This window comes from Schistosoma mansoni (assembly GCF_000237925.1).
Source record: "Schistosoma mansoni, WGS project CABG00000000 data, supercontig 0246, strain Puerto Rico, whole genome shotgun sequence".
NCBI lineage: Eukaryota > Metazoa > Platyhelminthes > Trematoda > Strigeidida > Schistosomatidae > Schistosoma > Schistosoma mansoni.
Genome location: NW_017386109.1, coordinates 97,865 through 123,407, shown reverse-complemented (window position 1 = coordinate 123,407; position 25,543 = coordinate 97,865). Strand labels below are relative to the sequence as shown.

Sequence of the window (25,543 nt, the reverse complement as noted above, 5' to 3'; positions counted from 1 at the left end):
GAAATCTTGGATATGCGGTATTGGGTACCTATCTGGTACGGTTTGACGGTTGAGGGCTCTGTAATCCCCGCACGGTCGCCAGTCACCTTCATTTTTCTTTGGGACCATATGCAAAGGGGATGCCCATTGACTATCAGAGGGACGGATAATACCCAGTTGTAGCATATAATCAAACTCGGCCCTAGCGATTTTGAGCTTATCTGGTGCTAGTCTCCTGGGTTTTGCAAAAACCGGTGCACCTTCGGTTTTGATAGTGTGACTTACTTTTAGTTTGTCTTTAGAAGGCTGTGGGTTCGGTTTAGTTAAGTTTGGAAATTCCGCGAGTATATCTTGGAATTTCGCTGTTGTTACTGGAGGAGTTTGAATCAAGTTAAGAGAGCTGATGTGACTTTCTTTGCCTTTTGTGTAATACGAAGTTTCTTTTAGTGTTAATCGCCGTTTCTTGGTGTCAACTAGAAATTCGTATCTCTCTAGAAAGTCCATCCCCAGTATTGCCAGATCTAAGTCGGCTACCGTGAAAACCCAAGGGAATTGCCTCCTGAACCCCAAATCTAGGGTTAAGTTTTTCTGCCCAAATGTCGCAATTTTAGTTTTATTTGCAGCTTGAAGTGTAATTGATGATGTTTCTCGACTAATCTCAGTTTTATTTTGAGGGATGATGCTAAGAGCAGCGCCAGTATCCACCAAGAAATTCAAGCCAGAGTTTCTGTCTCTAACATAAAACAAGCGACTGTTTTGGCGCCCCTCCTCAGTCGTCGCGACCTGGGGAGGGGTTACTCGTTTCCCGCTGTCTTAGAATTATGCTTAGGCCAGGCGCATGGTTGCATGCACTTGGTTGAGTTGACACCAAACTTCCAGTGGTACCAACAAAACTGCCCAGGTTGTCTGGACATTTGTGACCTGTTTTGTGACTTGGATCGTGGTCGTTGTGGTGACCTGCTCCTGTTTCTATGACCCATTTGCATTCTGGTGACAGCCTCAGTGAGACTCTTAACACTCGCAATGAGTCCTTCTATGACGGGGTCTTTTGCTGATTCTACTTTTTGTGTGTGATTTATTGTGCCTGGTCCAGTTGGAGGACCTCTCTCCATTATTCTATCGGCTATACGCGCTAAATGAGATAATGAGGTTTCAGGATCTTGTGCATCCAAACAGTGTTGGACGTAGCATGGGAGAGCTTGTATCCATCCTTGTTTTAGGACTGCTTCACCCACCGTGTTATCACCCATTAACACTTGGAGGTGACGCAAAAACTGTGACGGCGACCGATCACCTAGTGTTTCACCTTGAAAAAGTCTTTGGGTTCTTTGACTATCTGATAATGATAAACGGTTTATTATCTCTCGTCTTAAGATGGTGTATGGTTGTGGTGATGGTGGATCTAAAATCAAGTCACGGACTTCTTTGGCAACTGAAGGAGGAAGGATAGAACACAAGTCTCTATAGCGAATCCCTTCAGATTTGATATTGTGTCTTGTGAAATAATGCTCTAGTTGAGCAAACCACAACTCAGGATCACTACGATCAAATTCTGGAAGTCGGGATTTCGTAGTTATAACAGTGTCCATCACCACTGGTGACAAATCCTCCAGATTATGGGTTTCTATTGAGTGTGACATGAGGTATGTGACAAATATAGCAATAAAGTTAGCACGAAAAATGGTTACTATAACACGAATAACTTAAGATAATACGGAATAAACTAGTTATATACTCAACTTAGTTTACGGATAATCAGGTCTACTTTTACGATTAAGTAAAAAAAAATTAATAACAGAAATGAGGTTAAATTGTGTTCAAAAAGGGCTCACCACTTTCGTGCCTATAGGTAACCCTCGTGCTATTGATAGAAGAAACCAGAGAAGTAGTGAATAGGTCTTTATTTCGATCTTCGCGCAGTCACAGTCGAGCGTGGGATTATCTGTTCAGACAAACAAAGGCTCTCAACATTCCATATAAGATAATAGGGAATATAACGCTTACAAAAGGTAAGGAAGTGAATGAATACTTGAACAATACTGTTTTAGCATATGCTTGGTTGTTTGGGGTCAACTCTTAACCAACCAACCTGAGCTATTACACATCTCTTCTACGCGTTCAAGAACATAAAGAATTAGGAGTAATAATAAGTCATGACTTCAAAACAACTACGCACTGCAACGCAGCTGCTGCCAAAGTTATCGTGCGTTATGGTCGCTTCGCAGAGCATTCATATGCTTTGACGAGACGTTTCAAATTTTATATCCTACTTATGTAAGGCCACACTTAGAGTACTGTATCCAAGCAGCTAGCCCATGTCTGATAAAGGATACTAAATCGCTTGAGCGTGTCCAGCGTGTGGGGACAAAATGAGTGAAGGGTCTTTTTAAACTCCCTTACGATGAGAGTTTAAAACGCCTAAACCTCTTCCTCTTGTCGTATCGTAGGACGAGAGGTGACCTTATACTGGCATCTTGTATCGTTAATTACGATTTGGGTGTTAATATTTCTTATCTCTTTGCTCCCTCCAGTACTAATAATTTCCGAGGTCATAGCAAGAAGGTTCAGAAACCGCGATCTAATAAACTAAAGGTGGGGTCCCGTTTTTCTCATCGAGTGGTCAAGAACTGGAACTCCTTACCCAGACAAGTGGTATCAGCCCCATCAGTGAACATTTTCAAGGAGAAGCTGGACCTTCACTGGAAGGCAAACTGTCAGGATTAACACAGGTTCATCAACCTACTATCCTTATTACTGAAGACTGAAAACATTATAACACGGAAGAGACTGACATCATATCATTTAGTGTGCCATACCACATCTATGCTCACCAATGAAGATGTTATAGATCATCATTGTTTATCAACGCTGTTGTCCGAAACGTTTTTTATTCAAGGACCTCAAAGCCAATCAAACCAGAAGTTAAAAGTCGAAGGATTGGAAGACACAATTAAATGACAGTTGGTGCATCAAAGTATATCCAACACAAACTGACAAGTTGTAAGAGATGCGAAGAAGAGCGTTACCAAACATAATCCGATCCGAGTGTTTGACTGAGCTTCTCCTCTCAGGAGTGTGTCCACCAAAACTAATAGAGTCAGTATAAATGTTGAGGATCTAAAAACCGTTCGTTGTAGGAATATATTTACCACTATACTAAAATCGAACTCTATTTTTTGTACTGCCGACTGATGAATGTACGCGCAACATTTTGTCAATCGCGGTACGTCAACATCGTATTTTGATTTGCTAGTTATACAGCCACTGCCATTTTTATGGAAAAACAGAAAACTACATCTGAGATCTGCATGTTAAGGCAAACTAAGTGAAACATGTGTACTGATAAAATGAAGGTTAACACAACTTTCCAGACCATCCCATGAAATACGACGACCGTAAACTATAAGTGCCTAATAGTAATTGTTTGCCAAAATCTTGAAATCTATGGGAGACCATTGTTAACAGATGCAGTTTGTTTCTATATGTTGTGTTATGTAAAATAGATCCGTCGCCAATACGCTAAACCGTCTTTTGAAACTACTTAGGATGTGTACATGTTTCATGTGTTTCAAAGAGATTTAAGATGTACTGACTTGGCTGGATAAATTCACTCTTAAGATAAAGATGAGAGTTTTACGTGATTGGATGGGGAAAGAAAATGAATAATAAATGAACCTTTAAAAGAAAGCTTAGCATTACACAATATCATGCGTCCTGACTGTTTGTCTCGCATTTATAGTAATATTTGGCGGCCAAAGTGGGTGGGACAATTTTGATCTATGTTACTGCTTCAAAGTTTACTAACTCCTAACGTTCATTGTAGTTGGTTGACCACTATTACAAATAGAGTAGTCCTCACATTTTTTGCAGCGCAAAGAATTAACCAGAGTTACTCTAGAAGTTAGGTTCCATTGGATTTCGACGAAATCTTCTTCCAACTAAGATCCAGTCGATGAAACTTGGTTGCCTAGTCGGTGTAGGGTATCTGTTACAAATGTATGACAGTCTAGACTACATTACTTCACAGTAGAGTGGGGAGAAGTCGAAAAGTGGAGAGGCACGTGTCAAAACCATGATAACATTGATGAAGAGAATTAAGCATAATGGGAAATACTAAAGGGATGGATGACGTAGACTAATTAAGAGTATATAGTAACATTTCATAGACAAGTGTCATGTTACTGTTGCAAGTAGTCTATATGACCCGAACAACATTTGACCTCTAAGCAGTAACCGAACCTTGAAATTATACTGAGTTCATGACTTATTTCTTCAGGATTCTACAACATCAGAACGTGGAATGTAGCGATTCAGACAGCAGTTATCACATGGTGTCAACTACATGAAATTCGAGGTAGTTAGAACGTTTAACAATAGGTGACGAAGAGCTGTGAGGCTGTAGGCATACTATCTTATTAACTTTACCAATAGTATTCAGTTTCACAACTAGTGTAATTGAATCTATTGAAAAATGTGGGGAGGCGGAAACACAATGTGATGGAAAGAGACAAGGGATTCGTTTTTAACAAATGTGTGGCGCATATATATCTGGTGCCCCCCCCTTCGTACCAATATTTATGTGTCTAAATAAATAAAATAGTTAGGTAGGCTTTTTTTAACTGTACCACCAAACTGCTTAGATTCGACTGGGGTTGATGCTCAAGGAAAATTAAGGTTTATTGTTATGCTGTAGGAATTACGAGTTACATCGAGATAATCTCGTAACCTTGATTTGTTTCTCAAGACTAGCTGACAGGTAGTATGGTTGAATGTCCAGACTAGCCAGTTAGTTCTTCAACTTTCAGACTATTTACTTAGAACAAACTAATGTTCCTAAGAAATTACCCTTAAGCATATCACTTTACCGCAGTCTTTTTATAGATACACTTGCAATCAGTTTTGGATGTGGTAAATAAACAAATATTTGATTGAAAACTGTTATATGATCTTCACCAATGAGGAAGCATTAATTTACATGCACTAAAATAATTGCGTTGAATTTTAGCTAACAAAGAATCTCCAGCTTGTCATTTAGACACAAACTTTGTTGTGCTTAGATAAACGGGGTGTGGCCCCCTAAGAAAACCACCTGCTTCAGTTTGGGCACCTGGGCAATATCACAGCCCTCACACAAATCAAATGAGATTTGTGAGGCACATATTTATCTGGTGCTTCCTTGTACCAATATTTATGTGTTTAAATAAAATAAAATAAATAGATAAACGGAAAACCGCATATCTAGATGATATAGGTATTAAAAGCAACAGAAAATAAATCCAATCAATCAAGTGCAAATATCGGAATCAGCATTAGTGGTTTTGATTTCAGTGTTTAAACTAGGCCTATGATTTCGAAACTAAGACTACAATGTAACTAGTAATCCACAAAATTGCGAGTTTATTTATTCACTGTTAGCGCCAGGTTTCATGTATAAGACACCAATATATGACTCTAATAATATTCCTTTACCTAGAAGCTCCGCATGACTCCAAGCAAAGGGTCTTGTGGTAGTATTTGTCTTTGAAAGCTTCGCTAAAAGTATGTAAATCTTCCTAAATCCTCTTATTAAAAAGCTTGGTCGCGTTAAAACTTGTAAAAAACTGTTGGCCGAGTCAGTAATACGAGGTGTCATTCTGTAAGGATATTTGTCCTATATTTTCACTTAACTCTATTATATATACACACTTTTCCTGTCTACTTTCTGAGACCTACCTACTACTTTCCCGGGTTACAGTCCTGTTTAATGAAGATGGTGACAGAATGTAGCCTTGGAATCTTTTGAGTAACAATGTAAGGATGTTTAGGGTGTGTTTATCACTGTAATACTTAAATTCAAAACTGATCTTCATCAGCATCTAGACTGACCATAGGCAGCAAAACTGTTGTGCACGTTAACTCCCTCACTTTTCCTGTTGAGTATAAACCTCGATAAGTTGATAGCAAACAAAGTCTTGAGACAGGTTCAATAACTTTTCTTTGTTCTTACCAACTTGTGTCGCTTGGGAATTAGTTATGTCTGTCAACCAGGGGGTGAGTATGTTGCACACTCGTCCTCTATGTATTGCTCTATGTTTATGGGACATAGTCTGTGAAAGCAAATGTGTAGGCTGCCAGTTTCTGACTATACGTATCTTCGAAGCACTGGTTGCGTATTGTAGAACAACCGAGTGAGCTGTCATGAGGTTAGACGTACCATGCAATATGGTTAATTGTTTGATGAGGTTGTAAATCATTGGCTGAGAGGTGTATTATGTATCCCCAAGCATCATTAGATTCGAGGCCCTTAGGCATTTCGGTATCTAACTAGATTACAAGAAAGCTAGCGGCAGTAAAATTAGGACATAACATTAGTCCATGAGACCATTGATTGAGAACCTCCTGGTTGGAGACGTCAGTTGACGTGGCTAAAATTTGTTCGTATCGGTGAAAATCTATTCATTCTTTCTCTTCTTCCTATCAGTTTCAAATTTCAACACCACACGTTACGTTCCTCTGTTTCATTCCTTCTCAGAAATCATGTTTTATTCTTTCCATAATCATTGACAGTACTATTCGATTCATCTCCCATGCATTTTGTTGGTTTCGTTCCTCTGTGATAGTGTGATGTGTCAAAGTAGGCTGATGAATATTTGTGCCAAGTCTTGACGGATTTATAGTGCTATCGTTTATTTGTGTAGTTGGTAAATGACTTTCTACTGCGATCCTATTGGCGAGTGCAAATTCTACTTCCAAACTCACGTATAAACCCACATTTACAGTAGCGTAAAATGACCCTATTGAATCATCACAAAATCCTCTTGGCAAGTTACGGATGTTCACTTCATTGATCAAGTGCTTTTAAGTAAAGTTGAGGAGTAACACTTTTGATTTATGGCTAGCGAGACGTGTCTTCCGTTTGTACATGGGATCCAAACACGTCGTTTGAACTACGATTTCCATCTCAGAGTATGAAGTAAAGGTGGTAAGTTGGTCTGTATGGTATTCAGGACACATCACACACATAGTTGCCAATAACTACAACAATACACTGTCTAACATAGAAGTATGTTAAAACAAGACCAAGTGGTTGCATCAGAAGGACTCTGGTATGTGAAGTTATTAAATAATAAGCTAAATCGTATTGGAAAGTTCAATCTTCCAAGTACGGATTTGCGAGATAGTTGTTATTTACGGTTGAAGTGATGAAGCTGTGTTCATTTTTCGTTCCGCTTTTTAGCTTTGAATGGCGTTGCTTCATATTTCTTATTCTTTGACTCCATTGATTCTTCAAGCTACCTCTTATTTTTCATCATCCCCACCACTGTTGGTCTTAATAATTTAAATTTTGCTTTTACGCCTGTCGAGTTCTTCTTGGTATTTTGTGTTCTGCAATCTGGGGTGTAACTGATCTGTAGTATATCCTATATTTTTTGCCTGTCTACCGGTGTTAAAAATCCAAGTCAAAATTTTTGTATTGAAAGTAAAAATTTCAGCTGTTAATATCAGGACTAATAATTAATCTGGCATATATTACATTGTTGTACCATTTTATCGTACAATTACAGAAGTTTCGTTTGTTGTTTTTTCGAAGTTTGACTGAAAAACTTCTCTACATTTTTTCAGCTTTATCCAATGGACACTAAAAAAGAGCCGTCAATCAGCATAGACAATTCAGAAATAGTTGTCCTTAGTTCAGATGATGAAAATGATTCGCAGAATTCTCATGACAATATTTCAAATGAAAAACTTTCAAGCAGTGTTATATCTATTGAAGATGATGATGATAATAACACTAATAATGACGAGTCTGCCGAAAGCGATTGTGAGATCTTAAATGTTGAAGATTTGCAAGGTGAAGAGAAGTGGCGTGATATTCATGGTATGTCTATGAAACGCTAATATTTCATTCATGACATCTAAACACTAATCATTGAAGTGGTTTTTATACAAACCTTAGTGAAGACCAGTTTAAATTTCTTCTATGCTCTTTATCACTAACAGTAGTACACTTCGTTCAGTTACTTCATATTAATTATCTGGAGTATGTAATGGCAATTGAAGAGTAATTAGATTATTTAACAAACCATAAATGTTACAAACATAGGAAAGTATGTAAGTTCACGTCACCACTGTTCCCGACAGCTTAAAAAGAGGATCAACAAAGTTCAAAAAACATTAAATCAAAGGAAAATATAAATGAAGAGGGGAACTTAACGAACTAGTAATGAATTTTTCATGATCTAAAGAAGGAAGGGATAGTATATTTGCTCCATTCTGACCAAGTTTGATCTATGTATCTATGGCCTTCAACTACCTTTTTCTTCGTTCAGAACGTCTGTACTTCCACGCAGGGCTGAGAAAAATATTCAATAGTTTTATGGACTAGTCCTATATCCTATATCTTCTATTTCTAGTTTTTCATCAAAGAACCAATTTATTTCTTAAGATTTCTTGATTCTCTAATCTGTTCATGAAATTAGAAATGGTTATGCACCTACAGTTTGTCTTTTTTTAGTCTGAGACAGTTAAAACTATTTTGTTAGGAGTATTTATGCCAAATACACTTTATAAAAATTTAAATAAAAAACCATTTCTATGATACTACCTAAAAGATAGTTAACAACAACAAAAACCATCGTCTCATATCTTAACTTTTTCAGTGTAATAATATTCTAGTTACTTGAGTTAACACCATTTCCTTAAATTTTTCCCTCCTGAATAATCAACAACCGAATGGATATTACAATAGTTGGTTATCGTAATCATACACTTTAGTATTGAACCATTTAATCTCTTGGGACATTTTTACTATTGGTTTGAGCACATAGCTTCCAACCCAAAAGATCACAGGTTCAAGTCCCATTCAACCTACTTCAGTTTAGTCAGCCATGCAGTATCACTAGTTCAAGAGCCGATCAAAAATAGATGTTACTCGGTAGATGATTTTCACTTGTGGTAACAGAGTAGCTTTAAATGATCTTCATCACGTAAGGTCCTGTTCTTTATCCTGCTCTCATAACTTCGTTTGGAACTCTACCCTTAAAAGTACAACAGTTCTTACTGAGAATTTCGAATTCTACAGAAACGTTTTATCGTAAGATATGTGAAAAATTTGTTGAAATGACAGTCTCTAAACTGCCGTTATCTTCTAGTTTGAGATATGTAACCTGTATGTCATATGGCGTAGAGGCTGCACAAGAACCCAAACAGAACAGATGGTTCTGTGGCTAGTATTAGTTTTTGGTGACAATAAGATGTGCATCGCCCGCCCGTTACTGATACCTTAAGGTGGTGGTCGGGCTTGCCTATTGTGATGAACCAGTCGATCTATACTGGCTGGAACAATCGTTCCTCAAGGTTCTACCATGCCAGGCAGGTCGGTTGAAAAGCGGCAAGGCTAAAAGCAGCAAACCCAAGGTCCGAAGGCTAAGTTGTAGTGTTGACTGTACAGGGGTGTGACGACAGCAAGGTGCTTCCTTCGGATAACCAGCATAACAGTGATGCTGCCTTCCCACAAGGAAGGGTGGGGTTAGAAAAGGTCGACCCTAAAAACACACTTCCGTCTCCGGCAGTAAGGTCTCAACAAGTACGAAGCTAACACGAAAATTACTCATATAAAGGTCTTGTGTGACCGACCACTAGCAGTTTTCCCTTGGGTACCGCGGTCACGCTCTCATGTCACTAAGACCACTTCTAATCCAATTTCCTTTTCAGGTACTTCCACAAGAACCCTTTCCGGGGGTGTGGGAAACCGGGAAGTGATAACCATTCTCATACCTCTAACAGTACTCAAGACCACTGGATTCATAATAGATTTCCCGCTTCAATTCCTATTATTCCTCCTACATCGACTATCAACTCCATACTTCCTCCTTAAGTGTCACCATGACAAACGAATCTAGTGCACGAAACACTGTCCCAGGTCTACTGAAACCTCGCTCCAAACTACACATTGGAGCCTTCAACGTACTCACCCTATGTCAAGTTGGCCAGCAAGCCTCCTTGGCTAAAACCTTATAGTCTCGTACCGTTGATGTATGCTGTGTCTCCGAAACACGCATACAGAATCCTAGTGTGGTCATTCACTTGACCTCACCTCTTCAAAACGGGGATACCAAGGGGTACACCCTCCGTTTATCTGGCGACCCGATAGCTGATTTTCGTGGTCTGGCAGGTGTAGGTATAGTACTTATTACGAGATCAGAACAAACACTATTAGAGTGGATCCCCGTTAACAGTCGCCTATATGCTGTTCGACTAAATGGCTCCGTAAAAACTCGTCGTTTCTGTCTACACTCCCACTGACTGCAGCCTGGATGAAGTGAAAGATGACTTTGACAGAGAGCTCCCCGAACTTCTTCACAAAGCTAAACGCTCAGACATAGTACTCGTTGCAGGTGACTTTAATGCCCAGGTATGTAGCTTAAACCAAACAGAAAGACGTTTAAGTGGGTATTTTAGTATCCCGGCTCACCGAACAGATAATGGTGATCGTCTGTTGCAACTATGCTCAGACAATCGTTTATTTTTAGCAAACACTAATTTTAAACATAAGGAGAGACATCACCTAAAATGGCGACCACCTGCACCAAACCAACGGTGGACTCAAACAGACCATATTGCTGTCAGTCATCGTTGGAGAGGCTCGACAGAAGACTGTCGCTAGTACTGGAATACATGTTTAGAATCTGATCATGCTCTAATACGAGCACGCATTTGCTTGCGCCTCACTGGACGCAGGAAAACTACACTAAGAATTTATTTATTTAATCACATATATATTGGTACAAAGGGCACCGGATACATATGCGCCACACAAAATAATGAGAATAGGAGGAGAAGGAAGAAGATGTGTATATATAAAAGAAGGAAAAGAAGAAAAGGAGAAAAGTAATGATGGGGGGAACTGAAATGTACAACCAGAAGAGCTCTCTCAGTTAGGAAAGTTATAGCCACTCTTTATGAAGAAAGTAGAAGAAGGTTACAGCAGGATCGCCACTGGTTTCTATTCTGAGCCATATCTGATAACGTCTCTAGCCACTGTGTTGCACCATCTCTCGGACCCCAGCCAGGGAGTCGTGAAGGACCAACAAAAGCTAGCCCTTTGCAGCTTTCTTTCATACCACGACACCATGTCATACACTGACCTCCTCTCCGCTTTTTCCAACCAGTCCCAGAGTCGGCAAATAATGCACGACGTGGAATTCTCTGGGACGACATTCGTAAAACATGTCCAAGCCACCGAAGTCGGTGTTTCAAGATGGTGACACCAATTGAATTATCGTCTCGGAGCCCGAACACACGATGCCGAACCTCTGCATTACTAACATGGTGTTGCCACTGAATGTCAGCAATCCTTCGGAGACAACGATGATCGAACACAGAGAGACGTCTAACATCTTCAACTCGGAGAGGCCAGGTTTCACAAGCATAGAGCAAAACTGCTCTCACCGACGCGTTGTAGATCCGACCTTTTACAGCCAGACTAACATCACGAAGGTGCCAAAGATGGCCCAGATTGGCATAAGCCGCTCTGGCTTTCATTATACGTGCATCAATCTCATCACACTAAGAAGACCCATTAGGATTGAACTGGAGGACGAGAAAGCCGAAAGTAAGTTCCAGTAACAACTGAGTTCACACTTAGACAGTTCTGTAAACGACGTTGACCCAGATGTTGCTTGGGAAGATATACGAACAGCTGTGAAAACAGCAGCGACATCTATTAGTGATTTGAACCAAAGGGTTACAAAAAAACCAATGGATTTCTCCTAAGTCTATTGCACTGATAGATTCTCGTCAACTCATCCCACCAAGCTCTGAACACGATGGCAAGCCAAAACAAATCAGATCTAGGTTAACCAAAAGTCTACGGAACGATCGTTAGCAGTGGTGGGCAACGAAGGCAAAAGAGATGGAAAGGGCAGTGGCTGTAGGTAACACCAGACAGCTTTTAAGATTAATAAAAAACAGGAATTAAGGAGTCAAGTGTGAGACAATCTCGGAAAAAGACGAAACTCTTATCTGCTCTCAGCCCAGACGTCTAGAAGGATGGGCGGAACACTTCAAGGAGCAGTTCAGCTGGCCTTCAGCTACTCTAAAGTTACCCATCATTCCCAGACAGTTTGAATGGAACATTGAAGTGGGTTCCCCGACTCTAATTGAAGTTCAAAAAGCTATAGCTAGTCTGAAACGAGGAAGAGCTGCTGGTCCAGATAGATTGGCTCCAGAGGTCTTTAAGTATGGTGGTCCAGTCTTAGCGATTAAGTTTGCTAATTTTTTAGCTAAAATCTAGGAGTTGGACGTAATCCTATCTGACTGGTCACAATCACTGATTGTCCCAATATATAAGAAGGGGTCAAAATCATCCTATGATAACCGTAGACGGATTAGTTTGGCTAACATAGCATCTAAAATACTAGCCTCAATAATTATCAGGCGCCTAACTAAGACTGTAAACACGAGAAAACCAGGTTGGCTTCAGACCTGGTCGTGGCTGAATCGACCACATATTCACCATTTGTTAGATTTTAGAACTCAGGCATGCTTATCGGTGTCCGACAATGATAGTTTTTCTTGACTTGAAATCATCATTTGACTCTGTAGACTGAGAGGTTTTGTAGCAGTGTCTGTCATTGAAAGGTGTACCTTAGAAGTACATAGGCCTTGTGAAGGCCCTTTATTCGAATACTACTAGTCGAGTCAGAGCCTATGGCGAACTGTCATCCACTTTCTCACCCTCAAGTGGTGTCCGTCAAGGCTGTCCACAATCTCCATTTTTTTGTTCAATTTCACCATAGACCTATGTTATAAAGGTAGGTTACTAGTTATAACGCTAGGGTTTCTTGTTATAATAGTCCTTTCACTTTTTACACGTATGTGGGACGTTAATTTACCTTAGACGAATATCTGCACTAGATTCCCACCCAGTGTCTACTCTACAGGACTTCAACACAACTCAGATCAAGAACACGAGATTAGCCTGACTATAACGTCAATATATTTCCACACCAAAATCCGACACAATCCAACAACAAGGAACAGTCAATCAATAACAGTCAGGATAGGGGAATATATAACACCTGTCACACTATCTACATGTCTAACTCATCAAGACAACCAATCATTGTCGTTCTCGCCCACACATCAACGTACTATTGGAAATAACTTACTCGTCGACTGAGTTTCCAGAAATTGATCTCTTTCCAGGAGGTCCACTTGTTGATTTAGAATACGCAGATGATATAGTCCTGTTTGATGAAGACGCTGATAAAATGCAGAGTGTGTGACGTAGTTGAACGAATCGACAACTTTACTTATCTTGGGAGTCTGATCAGCTTTAATGGGTTGGTGCCTGACGGAATCTGTGATCTGATTCAGAAAGCTCGTATGGCTTTTGCCAAGTTATGTCACTTATGACGGAGCCTAGATATCCGTCTATCAATTAAAAAACGAGTATACTGCGCCGTTGTTCCTTTCTGTTCTACTCTACGACTACGAAACGTGGTCATTAAGAGTAGAACATACTCGTAAGTTACTAGTGTTTGACCACAGATGCCTTAGAATTATTGCTCGCATCTGCTGGGATCACCAGGTAAGTAATAGTGAGGTTAGACACAGGGTATTAGGAAATGATTGTGAATCCTCATCTACTGAAATGTTTGGACCACCTGTTGCGTATGCCTGAACACCGATTACCATGACGCGCGTTGCTAACTAACGTCGGGGATGGTTGGAAGAAAGTTTGTGGCGGCCAAACCAAAGCATGGCATAAGTCCATTAAATCACTAACTTATGGTCTGAGCCATGTTAGTAGATTCAGACTACTTGGTTGGGGTCCGCGTGACTATCTCGTACTCAATGATTGGAAACTCTGGGTGATATGGCTCAGAATCGATCACAATGGTGTGGGTCTATACACTCTTTGTCTTCCATTAAACTATGAGATTAAAATTTCCTTATATCTTTCTTTCTTCCTATACTATATCCTTATATACAATCTTTCTTTTATATATTACTCCCATTGAAGTAACTACTATGAATTCGGTGTTGATCTTGTGCTAATGAGGTATGGCAACTTGGACCGATGCATATATGTGCCTGGTCCTACGTGGTAGCTGGCTGACTGACTGATGTGCTTCGATCAGTATTCGTAGACGTATTAGTTAAAACCTTTAATAGGCTTAGGATAGGTTCAACGGGAAGGTGACTTACGACACCATAAAGATTTTCTTATATGGAATATGAACCTGTTGATGTCTATCAATACAGTTAGAAGTAAAAGCACCCCACTTCTGCCTGGTTACCAATCTTCTTCTCAGATAAAGTGAGTTTTTTCTAGGTGCTGTATTCAGGTCTTTGGAAACACCAGATTCCTGTGTATGATGGGTCCTACGTAGAGTAAAACATATCACAGATCAAACTTCTAGCGATTACACTTCATTTGTTATTTACGCTGCATACTTGCGTTCAGAAACGACTGATTTTAAGAAGTCTCAATATTTTTTGCTGAGTGTTAAAGTGTTGTTTTACGGTCAACTCTCACTTTTCTGTCTTCACACTAATCCCACTAATGTACGTGTGTAACAAAATATCCATTTATTAATAAACTAGATTACTAATGTTATAAATGGTGTTCAAGTGTATAGTCAAAATCTATACCAATATATTTTCGTGTAACTGCTGATTCAGGACTAGCTGTTTCATGCAATGCTCTAGGAACACCTAGCTATCAAGTGAAAGAGCTTGATTATTTTAGCTGTTCTGATAGGTGACATCCATTATTCTAAATTCATTTATCACACGTCTACGTTTTTCTTGTTCTAATCGCACATTTTTACTTCGTTATTCTTTCTCTGCTACAGCTTCAACCGAATAACCGTTTCAACTACTTATACTTTTAATTTAATGTTTTTATCTCGCATAGGTTCTGTCCATGATTATCATGTCCAATATTTCTGTAGTAGATTCATCATGATGTTTTATCTAAACTTTTCATTTTTTCTAATTGGATGTAGTGTACGTACTAATTGTTCCTATTATCTAAATCGCATCAGGTCCCTTCAAGCGACTGAACAGGCTCATACAAGCTGGCTTTAATGATCCACGGCTATTGTTGGTTCGTGTTTTCGGGATGGATGAAAACTCTTTACCATCTGATCCTAACCAATTATTAAGCTTATTATTGACACTTTTGGCCGAACCTGCTCCACGACGTAGACTGCGCCGTATAAACAGTTTAGAAAAGGTTCTATCACTTCTGTCTACTTGTACATCAATCCTCGTAATCACTGGTGCTGGTATTTCAGTGTCATGTGGAATTCCTGATTTTCGTTCTCGTGATGGTATTTATGCTCGCCTATCTCGGGATTATCCGGATCTATCAAGTCCACAGGCAATGTTTGACATGTCATATTTCAAGCGAAATCCTATTCCTTTCTTTAAATTCGCTAAGGTATGGTTTATTTTTATAGAAATCCTATTTTACTACAAGTAACATTGATAATTAGTGTGATAAAAATCTACTGATTAAAATTGAAATAGATATTAAAAAGCTGTAATACTCTACCTCCATGGTGAGGATCATTTTACAAATATTTATTAATTCATCTAAATGGATTATAATTGTTTAAATGATAACATTTAAACAATGTAATTCAATTATCACTTGTATCTTTCAGTCAAGGTTAGCCAAATGTTACAAATTTTGTTTACTTTGGTGAACTACTAAAATGTAATGAACGAATACCTTCAGGTAGTCTTGCAATATTTGTCATTTCTTCTAAATCACCTGAATATTTTTAAGATATTTTGTCTTTCACAAGGTTTCCTGATGAGACTATAATTTATGGACGATCTTCGAGCGATGCTAAAGTAATCCTGAGAAAATTGAGCCACTTACTAGGGTCAAAAGAGGGTTATGCATCAATGTTAGGAAATAGGATTAATGTTCAGAGTAAGAAAATAGGGTTAGTAATTAGAGTTAGGGTTTTCATCACGAACTAAAATAAGTTATGATGGCAAAATGCTATTTAATCATATAAATGATTGAATTTTGCTCCAAAATCCAAGACTTGCTATCTTTAATCTCATTGGTTTGTCCATGGATTATGGTTTCGCTGGTTTCTTCTCATAGAGTTGAGAATAGTAGATAAATTAGCATTCGTAACTTTCGTTGAATTTTACAACCATTTCTTTTTCACTGCGTCATAAATTGTCAATTTAAATCTCCAACATCAAAGATAGAGAAATTGTGCATTATTCGAAGCCTCTTGACTAAATATACTTGTTTGATTTTTTTTCAAGCTGTCAACTAATAACAAGTACATAATGTTTCCAGATAATGCCGACTATTAGAAGTGTTGTTTGATTTGTAAATCATACTTGTCATATCAAGTGGGAGATATACACCATATTGTTTTACATTTGTTTACTTTGTTATGCTATTTTCACCATACATCATTATCAAATAAACAACTTAGGTCTTATGAATGATATGTTTGTTTGATTAACTGATCTAATATGTTGATTAGCCTGGACTAAATAGGAGTGGTTAATATGTACCACTTAAAGCAAATAAATATTATGTTGCCAATATCACAGTCTAAATAAGGCAGGAAATTACACTTCTGGAACTCAAATACATTGACTATATCGTTGTGTCCTGAGAGACAGAACGACAGACAATTATTCAACATTTTGGGCCGGTTTTTTAAGAAACAACGTAAACTGACATTTTGAAAATTACGCTTGTTCACGTAGGGATTTAGTTCATTGGTTTGTAACGGTTAAGGAATTTGTAACTTACCATTTTTATGGTACAGGACTGTTGCAAATATTGCAATACTGGACAATTTTTTGCTACATAATTTAGGATGCTTATATAAAAAATGGTTATGTTGATTATGTTCATTTTATTTCTCTGTCTCTACCGTTGAAAAACTTTAGGAGCTCTTCCCTGGTCAGTTTTCACCTTCGATTACTCACCGGATGATTGCTTTATTAGAGTCCAAAGACAAATTATTGCGTAACTACACACAGAATATCGATACTTTGGAGCAGGCTGCTGGAATTACTCGACTTATTCAGTGCCATGGTGTGTAAGGGATTACTTGTTAGGTTTCATGTTTACTATAATATTTTTACTGTATAATATTTCTTTGTCTTCATTTATATGTTCAAACACAATGCGGTGAACGGTCTCAAACAACTCAGACTTTTTGGTCTTCATTATTTTTATAAAGTTCGGACATAGTATTAAAAGAGACGTGGGACAATTTTGTCTGTGAATTTATTACGGAACCAATTACTTTTACAATATACGTTTCAATTATCGAAGTTAGAACAGTATTGAACTTTTTAGAGATTCTAGATGAGTTTTCGTAAGTATTAATTATTAAAAGAATGGGTTGGTTGAATCAAAGAGGAGTGGAGCACTGGTAAACTGAGTCATTTTAGGCAATTTCATGTAAAACCCGTCTCAAAATAAAACCAATACTAGACTTGTTCTTATTCTGACTCACCACTGGTTTGAACATTCGATACTTTTATTTTAGTTTACTGCTTTCAACTCTGTCTTTATTCCATTTTTAGCGGAGATCAATATTATAGGTATTCATGAAGTCAACTACAAAAAAATTACTAAAATCTCCGCAAAACCCCTTCTGATAATAATCATATGCTCACTAGTGACTGGCTTCAAGAGGTATTTCCTGGAGTTCTAGTGAGAAGCAGTGACCAGTGGAGTTCAACAGGGTCTGTTTTGAGATAGTAACTCACCGAAGACATTGGTCAACGGTTGTTCAATTTCGTGAATCGGTTGAAGTTAGACATTAACACCGTCGGATGCCGGCTCAGTGGTCTAGAGGTTAAGTGCTCGCGCACGAGACTGATAGGCCTCGGGTTCGAATCTCGTGAGGCGGGATCGTGGATGAGAACTGCTGAGGAGTCCCACAATAGGACGAAACGGCCGTCCAGTGCTCCCAGATTTTCCATGGTAGTCTAGCTTCAATTGACTCATGAATCCAACTATAAAATTACTAAAATCTCCACAAAACCCCTGATCTACGTAATTGGTTTACTGCACCAATCTATATTTGGTCACTTTTAATGCTTAACTCGTAATTAAAAAAAATAGTTGGTTATCTTAAAAATATCCTATTAAATAATAATCTCAGTGTATTTGTTTGGAATACATTTCAGACAGTTGAACTTGAGAAAGCAAATATCTAAAATAAATTTTTCGCGAAATTCAGAGGTATTAGCCTGAGGAACATGATATCCACCTGTCAGTTCTAAGTAGCTATAGTAAAGTCGGTAGAAGCGTAAGCTGAGACCAAAAGCATCCAATTTGATCATCTCTAGAACTTAAAGAATTGCTATACAATTAGTAAATATATACAGACAGAATTAATCTGGAAAGGTAGAGGGTTTACAATCAATCATTTGCTACACTTAATTTACATGTCTGTTTATTTCATAGTTGTTAATTCAAGGTCATTGGGACTACATTTCATCTTTCTCGGCCGATGAAAACCAAGATCAGCTTTTATATATCAGGTGCCATTGTGATTGTTGTACTATTTTATGTTTTTTCCTGTCATTCAAAATGTTCAAAAAATAAGCGATCAGCCTGAATTTCTTAATTCATCGAATGCAGTAATCAGCCGAAAGACTGACAACTTATTCAAACCTGTTGTGTTAATTTCGTTAAATTGTTCGTAAAATCAGTTGCGACAAAATGACCTGGGTCAACATTCTGCTCAATGTTTGAGTTTCGATCAAAATCTCGTCAAACTGATCTTCAAAGTCTATTATTCCTAATGGTTTGGGTTTTGCTATTTCTGATATTGAGAACTAAATTTTGACCAATCTTTTTCTGGATATATGCAATCTGAGTGGGTACCTTGATCTCCAACATATTTTTCACACTATCTTAGCTTTTAATACTGGGATTTTTTTCATTGGTTTATATTCCCCATTGTTACTTATTGTGAATATTAGGTCTCATGCATGACCCCAGTATGTTTGTACAACGTGAAGCTGGTTTTTCTGTACTTCTTTTTCTTTGAGTAGAACAAGGCTCTAATTTCAATCAGTTACGCTCAATATTAATGTCTTTTGTTCTGCTAAATTCGATTTTTCCAGCTCACTGTCGTGCTCAAATCTAATCAGAATTAGTTCATAAAACTATTAGTTTCTGCAATAACCTTTATTCATCAAGCATTTATTTATTTATTTAAACACATAAATATTGGTACAAGGGGGTACCAGATATATATGCGCCACACAAATCTGATTTGATTTGTGTGAGGGCTGTGATACTGCCCAGGTGCCCAAACTGAAGCAGGCATCAAGCATATATATTTATAAATAATCTTTGATGATCTTCATAGAATTACGGACGTTAATCCAATGTAAGATGAAAGTAAAAATAACAGTTGTTATAGGTATTTCTATTTGAAATGTTTAATTGTACATATATTTTCCAATACTCCCCAATTATTTATTTATTGATTTATCTATCTATCTATCTATCAATCAATCAATCAGAAAAAGCTTAGAAACGTATTGATGTCGTTTTTCATTTGTCACACCTTGATCACCATTAGAAAGGAATGAACATATTTTTTTGTTTTAACCAGACAGAAATACATAACTTTCATATTTATCACATCTATTTGTTATTGTTTGCCATTTTTAAAATGAGAATGTTTTCTTTTTTGTTAATAAAAATAGTTTCTCATTATTAACTAAAATATTATTGATTTATCACATTATTAGGTTCATTTGCATCAGCCACTTGTACAAACTGTAAACTTAAAGTTTCATCTGATTTTATCAAAGAGGCTATTTTTACTCAGTCTATACCACGTTGTACAAATTGTTGGCCATCAAAAGTCGATCCATCATCATTATTACCAGATGAAATGAATGATTCTGAATCTACAAATCATTCATCCGATTTGTCTACTGTAGAAGAAAATCCTAATAATAATAATAGTAATAATAATATGTCAGTTGATACATCTCCAAAAGTTAAATCGAAACGAACTAATAAATCTCGACGTAGACTAGCTTCATATGGTGTATTAAAACCGGATATCGTGTTTTTCGGTGAAGGTTTATCAAATGAATTTCATGACTCTCTTTCCAATGATATAAAACAAACGGATCTAGTTTTAGTTATTGGGTCATCGTTAAAAGTTCGACCTGTCTCTCATATTCCTAGTAAGTATTATTGTTTTGTTTTTGCCATAAAACTAATTGTTGTTTCTGTCATAAAGACTACTGAAATAGATTTACTTGACTTCGGAAATAAATCCAAATGAAATACACCATTTACATCACTTTTTATATGATTTATGTACGGTCAGATTGACGATCATGTTTGTTCAATTTGACTAGATAGTATTTAACATCAATTAATCAGTAACTTATTATAGGAATACGTATTTTATCATATTTATCAACTCTTACACTGGATGACTTCTCTTTCCGATTTTGTCATATCGTCTTCCTCTCCTGAAAATAAGTTAGATTGAAACCGTTAGAATAGGTGCACATCACTCTCCTTCTCTTGAAGAATGTGTAACCTTCAGGGAGTATGTTGACTCCAGTGGTCAGCATCGTGTAGCTCTGCCCATCATCTGATGACATACCTGAACGTTAAAACTGGATGATTATAATTTAATATGAATTTATAAGATATTTTATCGCCAACATGATTATATGAATGAAAAGTAATACAACATTTATGACTGATAATATGACTATTAAATTGATAAATACCTTTGAATAGTACACCAATGGATCTGAGCATCCGATGATTTCATCATCATGGTTAGCAATATCTTGCATGGCATTTGAGATTTCATCGCGTGCTGGATTTGGGTCTAAATGTGAATTGACATTGTTACTGGCCATTAATTTAGCTGACAGTAACCCTAGGCCGTACGACTGAATTGGACTGGACACTGTTGAAGCGAACTTCTCCAATCTCTCCATTACTATCGTCTGAGATGCTTCGAACAGCTACTTTTGCCACTTCAAAATGGATTGGAGCTCCTCTGTTAATATTGACATTATTAATTTATTTTCCATAGCCACTGTTATGTCTGTTACAAAGACTGGATATGGATTTAAATAAAGACAGAACAAATATTGATGCAGAATAATATTAATTCATTGTATTCATTATATATCGTGGTTTCTCATCAGCTGCTTACAACCAAATATGTATTAGAATTTTAGCATTGGGGTAATAAATAGTGTGGAACAATTGACCACCACCCTTTCTCTCACACATTTCCACTCGCTTGTCTCTCTTAAATTATATGAACTCTCCAAATTCTATTCAATTATTACGTAACTCATCCTATTTGTTTTTAATTCCATGACTCCTTCATTACCTCTAAAATTATCACACATTTTATCTTATCTGCCTTTGAACTCCACTCAACTATTACACCACCCACCCTTTATGCTTCTTTGATTCTAATACCTAATAACCTCTGACCTTTTCTTGCATATATATATATATATGTATATAACCTTTTGTCATTCCAATCCTTTACATTCACTTATGTCAATTGTTCCACACTATTTATTATCTTAATGCTAAAATTCTAATGCATATTTGGTTGTAAGCAACTGATGAGAAACCACGATATATAATGAATTCATATTATTCTGCATGAATATTTGTTCTGTCTTTATTCAAATTCATAAAGGGAACTAATTGCATGATATGGATTTATTTGGCCCCGGAAATAGATCAATATAATTTATCCGTACACTGCTTTCTATATGATCTATGTAAAGTGATGTACAAGTGATCTGATTGAAAATTACTGCTGCCATTCGAAACTTAGTGGTTATACTTCTCTGTGACTTTACGCGTTGTCGTATAAAAATCTATTTCATATTTTTTGCAAGATCATTTACATTATATTATTATATTTTTCTTGACACAATTGTAGTAGCTTTGTAAACACAATAGCTTAATGTTACTTCTACTTAGTGGACTATAATCTACAACTATTGTGTTTATGGGTTAACTATTATGACTGCCTATTATAAACTATGTAGGGTGTGTAGTCCTGAGCCTGACTGACAGTTGATCCACCTAAGCCATTGATTAGATCATACCTTCACAATTTCTTGTAACTTCCTTCAGCACTATTAGCTGTGCCACCCATTTTCGACTTGATTATTATCAGATTTTGCAATTTGAATTCGACACCTCAAAAGTATTAACTCTGAAACATGGGACCAATGAATAGTGTAGTGCTGTGCCTATCTTGACTATTCACTAGCTTGAATTTAGTTTAAAGACAAGTACAGAAGAAGATGCACAAATTAGTTGCTTCATGTTACTTTAAAAACCTGCAAGATTAGTTTCGTACTAACTTTTTCTAGCACTTCTTAATGTTTCGGAATTTACCTTACCCTCTACCTCAAACCCATTTTATCTCTTTTTTTTCAACATAGATGCTGTTCCTAGACAAGTTCCACAAATACTTATTAACAGAGAACCTTTATCTAATCATGATTTTGATGTTGAACTGCTTGGAGATTGTGATGTCATTGTTAGCGAATTATGTCATCGATTGGGTTGGGAAGTTTCCGGATTATCAGACTATACACCCCTTACTGAAATTCCTTTAAATTCGCTAAAAAATACAACCGAACCACTAAAAGCTGATGAAAAATCTCCAAATGTATCTCATCTCATTGTTCAGGACACAGTGTCTTCGGAATTAGTGAACGACGAATCTCAAAGAAATGATAATTCAGAAGTTAATGAAAAGACTTACACCTCTACTGTTGTTTCTTCATCTGATAATTCTTCAGAGTTGATGAATAAGAATTCTTCAAATGATGCAGTAATTGAAGTTAGTGAAGATGAGGAAGATGGAGAGTGTGTTTGGGAGGTAGCGTCAAGTTTACCACGTTAGTAGTTTATCATTTTAATATATAACTATTACAAAAATGTTTTCTAACTATATGTTGAAAAATCAGCATTACGGTTTTTAAATATATTTTCTAACCGGCATATTTTTATATCTTTTATTATTTGTTGTAATAATTTCATTGTTGTCGTATACAAATTCAATTACATAGTATCCATAGTATATTAAATAAGATATTAATATTTAAACTATGCTTGTAAAGAATGGACTAATTACATTTTTTTGATATAAAATGCACTCTTTATCTGAATAGTCAATAGATGTACCTTTTCTTTTAAGTTAAATGACATAGATGGTCCATTTTACCATTGGTAGTTCTATTTTCTCATTGCTAGTTATTGTTAAATCATCATATAAAGTTATTTTGTGAAGCAAAAAAGCAGTGATCTCGACTTACACTGGGGTGTAATTGTGTTTGTTTGTGATCCATTTAGTAAAAACTGGTATCAGTTATCCGATTCCCTGAAAATCAGAAGTTGATGGTTTAGTATTTTGGATATTTGAATTCCAATTACAGAGCTGTGGGTTCAAGTCAGTCATTTAGCCTGGAGCAAGTATGGGTGGTCACAACTAAGTGAATAGCCAATAGATCAGAGTAATGAGCAGTAATAATGATAATAAGAAATACTAAACATATAGAATATGGTTCTAAAATAAGTAATGTAACAATAGAATAAAATTGTGACATCTATTATGATGAAGTTAATTGAAAAAGTAAAGATAGTGGACAACCCTGTCTAGCGATTTGTGAAGTTGTTGATTCCGATGACAGTTTGCTGTAAGATGTAATTCGATCAGGTGTTCAAGTCAAGAGTCTATAGAAGGTGTGTACACTTTTTTGGTACACCTCCCAATAACAAACACTCACAATGCTTCTGAGTTGATGAAATCAACTTCTAGTTACAGTTGAATGTTAGTATGTGTTGTAAAGCCCGCCGAAGAACAAAGATTTGATGATTACATCCATGGCTAGGTATGAAACCAGTCTCAGAGCCGTTTTTGTACTGTAGTACGATTTTTTCGTAAATAAATTCAACTCCTGAAATTCTAATGACTCAAATTTATCATAATGGGAGCCAGTTATATGCTAAAAATACGCGATTCCTATTCTAAAGATGAAAAAACAGTCGTTTTTTTCATGAACGAAAGCCATACTATTTTTTTTCGTGGAAATAGGATTTTCATTACATAAATTTCTCCTTTTGATACTTTACAGTATTTTTCCACTAATGAGCGATCAATAACTTACCTGTGGTTATTTCCTGCTAATTTTTATGCGGTGTTCCTAAATACACATCACATTTTCAAGTTGCTTTGAATCGTTCTTGTCCTTTTTATTTGATGGTAGGGATAGGGGTAGTAATTAAGTTACGATGTATGTTATAAATGTTGCTCTTTCTGTCAACAAGTGAACCTTATCTTTTTAATTCGAATTCGTGAACATCTCCATTCACCCGGCTATCGGGTCGTGATTATTAAACAAGCAATGTTTGGGATGTAACATATATCAACATTAATGAGTCCTTGTATAACACTCATCTATTAACAAAGTTTGCTTATTATGATTAATATCAAAGTCTTAATGTTTTAAGGTTTTGTGGATGTTAACTTAATTTGTTGGTGGTGTTAATCACAAATTGATATCATTTAGTAGGTGGTGCCTTGGATAATGATGGCTTAATAATTAAAGCGTTGACTTCCAACTAATGGGCCACATTTCCGAGTCCCTCTCCATATATTTCGACTTGAGCAGCTGGGTAATGTCACTACCTCTCAGACATAATATGCAGCTCAAAGCCGAGTACGTAAATTTGCAGTTAGTGATTTGGCACTGGTCGGATCTATGAGTTTCGAATTCCACATTGAATGTGTTACCTTTAGGCCACTAAATTTGGATCCAATAGTACCCTAATTGAGGTGTCAATCTGTAATGTATTCTATCTCCAAATATAATAATATCGATTCTCACTGTTTCAATTAGTTAATATTACATATTTTTTAAATTTTTCAGCTGGGACATTTACTCGTATTTATCCAAATCAGTATGTTTTTCCTGGCGCTGAAATATATTTAGAGAGTAAACCCGGTGAAGTAACGATCTCATGTAATGCCTCAGATATCTCTATTACGTCGAATGCGTCATCATCATCGTCAGCATCATCTACTTCCGGTCATAATGATGACTTAGATCAGTTAAGAGATTCACTTAAAGATGAATCTGTTTCCATTGATATAACTGAAAAAGAAGAGTCCAGTATTCATTCATCTGATTCACGTAAATCTTTAAAACGGCATAATTCCAATGAGAATCTGTCTTTGAATAAACAATCATCGTTAAAACAACCTCGTTCTATGTAAAAAAAAATAATTACAAAACATAAAAGTAAAGTGGAAGACATGGAAATCATTCAATAAAGGAGTAGAAAAGAAGTGAGAAAGAAAACAACTAAAAAGGATCTAAATAAAACAAAGACAATAACAAAAAGCTTGTTAACTGTTTTTGTTCTTTTTCGGCTCATCCCATTGTTGCTTATATCCATAAATGTCCGTGTAAATAAGAATATAAATCCATATACATATGCACACACAAATTCTTTTATGTGTGTATTTAT

The 25,543-nt window shown here is 36.7% G+C and overlaps 2 protein-coding genes across 2 annotated transcripts; one reads left to right on the top strand and one right to left on the bottom strand.

Annotated features, from left to right (window-relative positions):
- Positions 1-773: 773 nt before the first annotated feature.
- Positions 774-1,619, bottom strand: Smp_138650 (hypothetical protein; the record flags this gene model as incomplete). The annotated part of the gene is made up of 1 exon (XM_018792588.1): positions 774-1,619. The coding sequence occupies one exon, from the start codon at positions 1,617-1,619 to the stop codon at positions 774-776; it is 846 nt and encodes a 281-aa protein (XP_018644199.1).
- Positions 1,620-7,590: 5,971 nt separating this feature from the next.
- Smp_138640 (chromatin regulatory protein sir2, putative) lies at positions 7,591-25,350 on the top strand (the record flags this gene model as incomplete). The annotated part of the gene is made up of 7 exons (XM_018792586.1): positions 7,591-7,837; positions 15,015-15,412; positions 16,906-17,053; positions 19,741-19,842; positions 20,035-20,187; positions 22,450-22,911; positions 24,943-25,350. The coding sequence occupies 7 exons, from the start codon at positions 7,591-7,593 to the stop codon at positions 25,287-25,289; spliced, it is 1,857 nt and encodes a 618-aa protein (XP_018644198.1). The 3' UTR covers positions 25,290-25,350.
- Between the last annotated feature and the right edge of the window lie 193 nt (positions 25,351-25,543).